The following is a 3,567-nucleotide window of genomic DNA, read 5'->3' on the forward strand; positions in this document are numbered from 1 at the left end:
AACATGTCTGAGACTATGAAACATTCTAGCCATTTTGAAGTGGCATCTTCGATTACTAAAAATGTTTTATTTAAAAATGGTCCGAAAAAGTCAGCGTGAACACGAGTCCATGGTTCTTTAGGAGTATCCCACATAATTAAAGAAGGTTTCGCGGATTTTTCCGAATAAAGTGCACATGTTTTGCATGAACGCGCGATTTTCTCGATAGAATCGTCGATTTTTGGCCACCAAACATATGAATGCGCCAAGGCTTTCATTTTAACGATTCCGGTATGAGTTAAATGTAATTCCCCCAAAATACTGCCATAGAAGACTGGAGGCACAATTAGACGGTAACCCCACATTAAACAACCATATTCTACAGAAATTTCATGTTTTTTAAGAAAACAAGGTTTAAAAACTGTAGAGAGGCAAGTTTGTGGCCAACCGTTTCGAACATAAAATAGAATTTTGCTCAAAACGACATCTTTTGAGGTTTGTTCTTTATTGACCCCGAATATTATTGCTAGAGCCTCTTTTTCGAATTGGGAATAGTTCGTTTTTATTTAGCAACCTTGAAGCGAACGCGATGGGTCGCTCAGTTCCGTCTGTGTCGGTAGGATTAATTATTGCCCCTAGACCTATACTGCTGGCATCTACCAATAATTTGATTGGTAATTTTGGGTCAAAATGGGCCAGCACAGATGGAGATACTAACATATCCTTGATTTTATCGAAGCTATTTTGGCAAGCCGGTGTCCATTCCCAAGGGATGTTTTTTTTTTAATGAACTGTATAAAGGATAAAGGATGGACGACGCGTTCGGTAAGAATTTAACATAATAATTGACGCCCCCGAGAAATGACTTAAGTTCTGTGATGTTGGAAGGTACCCTGGTTTTGACCACTGCTTCGACCCTCTCATCGGTTTTGTGCAAGCCGAACCTATCAATTAAATGACCCATGTAAGTCAAGGATTCTTGCATGAAACTACATTTTTCTTTTTTTAATTGGAAGCCACATTCCGATAATTTTTGAAAGACTTGTTGTAATCGTTCCAAATGCTCAAGATCGTTTCTCCCTGTCACCAGAATGTCATCTAGGAATGATATAACGCCAGGAATATTAAATAATTGTTCCATGATTATTTGGAAGATGGAGGGCGCGCAGTGTATGCCGAAAGGCAATCTTTGATAAGAAAACAACCCCTTATGTGTGGAGATGGTAACCAACTCTTTGGACTGATCGTCGAGCAAAATTTGCTGATACGCTTCTGAAAGGTCGATTTTTGAAAATTTCATTCCCCCCTCTAGTTGGCTAAATAAGTATTCAATTCTTGGAAGAGGAAACTGTTGAAATTCCAATTGGGAATTCAAGGTCACCTTAAAATCGCCGCAGATCCTTATACCGCCGTTTTTTTTTAATATTGGGACGATAGGTGTTGCCCACTTTGAAAATTCAGTGGGCACTAGCACCTTGTTTTTGACTAGCCGGTCCAGTTCTTGCTCAATTTTCGGTTTTAATGCTATTGGAACCGGCCGAGGCTTAAAAAATTTTGGGGTGGCGTTTTCTTTTAATTTTAGCGTGACCTTGAACTTATTGAATGTACCTAGCGTACTGCGGAATATTGGTTTGAATTTGTTTAATAAATTTTGCAACTTGGCGTCCGAATTTACATATAATAAACTGGTATTGCTATCGACTGATTTACAAAGTCCGATATTTAGCATTTTCAGACCATTGCGACCTAATAAGGGTGGCCCGCCGTTCTTAATTACATATGTTTTTAGGTTGTAATTTTGACAATCATATGTTATTTTTAAGTTTACAAAACCCAAAGGTTGAAAAGATACACCGACATAATCTTTCAAACGCAAATCATTACTGATTAACGGATATTTTTGAAAATGTTTGTTATACATTTTTTCCGAAATTGCCGCGTGGGCGAAACCGGAGTCCACTTCAAAATTAAATTGCATTTTATCTATCTCTAATTTAATTAAAATGGGTTTTTCGTTACTTATTGAACTGCTATGGACATTTTCTGTTTTCTTATGAAACATATTTTGTACGGACGCCTGGGTGATGTTCGTTAGACCTTGCAAGGGTTTATCACTGATAATGAAGCACGGATCGTCGCTATCGTCCAAACCTTCGAGCGCGTTTTCTTTTAGAAAATTTTGATCCACGTTATTCTGCTTACACAAGGGTGCTAAATGTCCTTTTACTCCGCATTTATCACAAAAACAATTGCGGTAGGCACACTCGGATGATTTGTGGTTGGAACGGCCACAAACTGAACAAGAATGGAAACTTGATGTTTTCGATTTTAGTTCCTTTTGGGGGGTCCTTGAATTTGACTTACCCCTGCTCCGACGAAAAATACCTGGTTTTTGATTGTTATAAAATAGCTCTTCTGGTTCTCTCTTGATTTGTGTGGATGTATCTTTCGACGCGCGTTTTTCGTGGTCAAAAAATGCAGATTCCTTTGACAATGCGATTTTTTCCATAAACTGGAAGGTGCACTTGCTACCTCGAGGATTTTCCTCAAATAAGCGGTCACTAAAACGCACATCATTGAAGCCAACCGTGAATATTTCCCTCATTAATTGGTCGAGAGTGATAGAGGCATCAAACCCACAAAAACTTGCTAAATTTTTTACGCGAGCCGCCCAACACACACTTTTTCACTTGGCTCCTTTTTTGCTGTGTAAAATTTTAATCTTTCCAAAAAATACGAACGCACGGGAGAAAAATGTTTTAATAACAACTTGTCTAACTCTTCAAACTTCAGCTCCGGCGGCGTTTTCGGCACGCACAAATTTCGTAACAAAACGTAACATTCTTCGTTTAATGTGTTTAGAAGTGTTGCCCGTTTTTTATCCTAATTCATTATCTCATTCGCGGCGAAAAACTGTTGAAGTCTCGGAAAAAATTGCATAATCTGATTTTTCCGAGTCAAATGAACCGAGGTTCCCGAGAAAAGTCGACATTTTAAATAATATTTTGGTTCGAGTGCTGACTGCGCCACTGTTATGTATTCATTTAACGTGAAATGAAACTCGACCACGACAATGCAGCCGTTTACTCACGACTCCGTACAATACGCGGCCCGGCAAGTAACTGCCGTGGATCGCCCTAGGAAAGCGTACCGCATCACGGTTTACAAAAAAACCTAAACTAACCTAAAATCTAAACTGCGATATAAAAAAACTCGCATATAGAACAGTTACGATTGTCATTTGTTTTCCGCGTATCCAGAGTAAATAACAAAAAGGAGAGTGTGATGGCTTAGCAGTTAATGTAAAAAGACAAGCTTATCATGCTAGTCTCCAACGTGATAAAAACAACCACATAACAACCCCACTTTCCTTTTTTCAGTGGGCCCAAAGTTCTTTTAAATATATTAATTTTGCTTTCTGTACTATTGAAGATCATGAGCTATATGAAAAAAAAAAAACCAAACCACGATTCGAACGTTTAAGTACAATAAAAAATATTCGCCAATTTCATTATTACAAACCATTGAAAAATTTTTCACTAGAATGCAGGCACGTTTCCGAGGATGAAAAAGTATTTATTAAGAAAG

General features: G+C 38.1%; 1 protein-coding gene across 1 annotated transcript; it reads right to left on the minus strand.

Annotated features, from left to right (window-relative positions):
- Positions 1 to 718: 718 nt before the first annotated feature.
- LOC132697600 (uncharacterized protein K02A2.6-like) lies at positions 719 to 2,553 on the minus strand. The gene is made up of 3 exons (XM_060663155.1): positions 2,512 to 2,553; positions 1,999 to 2,173; positions 719 to 1,503 (listed from the first exon to the last, which is right to left on the minus strand). Exons 1-3 carry the CDS (start codon positions 2,551 to 2,553, stop codon positions 719 to 721), a joined length of 1,002 nt encoding a protein of 333 aa, XP_060519138.1.
- Positions 2,554 to 3,567: the final 1,014 nt, after the last annotated feature.

The sequence above is a fragment of the Cylas formicarius genome, unplaced genomic scaffold, assembly GCF_029955315.1.
Source record: "Cylas formicarius isolate icCylForm1 unplaced genomic scaffold, icCylForm1.1 PGA_scaffold_25__1_contigs__length_1324815, whole genome shotgun sequence".
NCBI lineage: Eukaryota > Metazoa > Arthropoda > Insecta > Coleoptera > Brentidae > Cylas > Cylas formicarius.

Coding starts and splice junctions, on each gene's coding strand:
- LOC132697600 (XM_060663155.1), bottom strand. CDS start 2,553: ATGTGCGTTTTAGTGACCGCTTATTTGAGGAAAATCCTCGAG. Junction 2,174..2,511: donor ATTTGAGGAAAATCCTCGAG/GTAGCAAGTGCA, acceptor TTGTGTAAGCAG/AATAACGTGGATCAAAATTT. Junction 1,504..1,998: donor TGTCCATAGCAGTTCAATAA/GTAACGAAAAAC, acceptor CGGTTCCAATAG/CATTAAAACCGAAAATTGAG.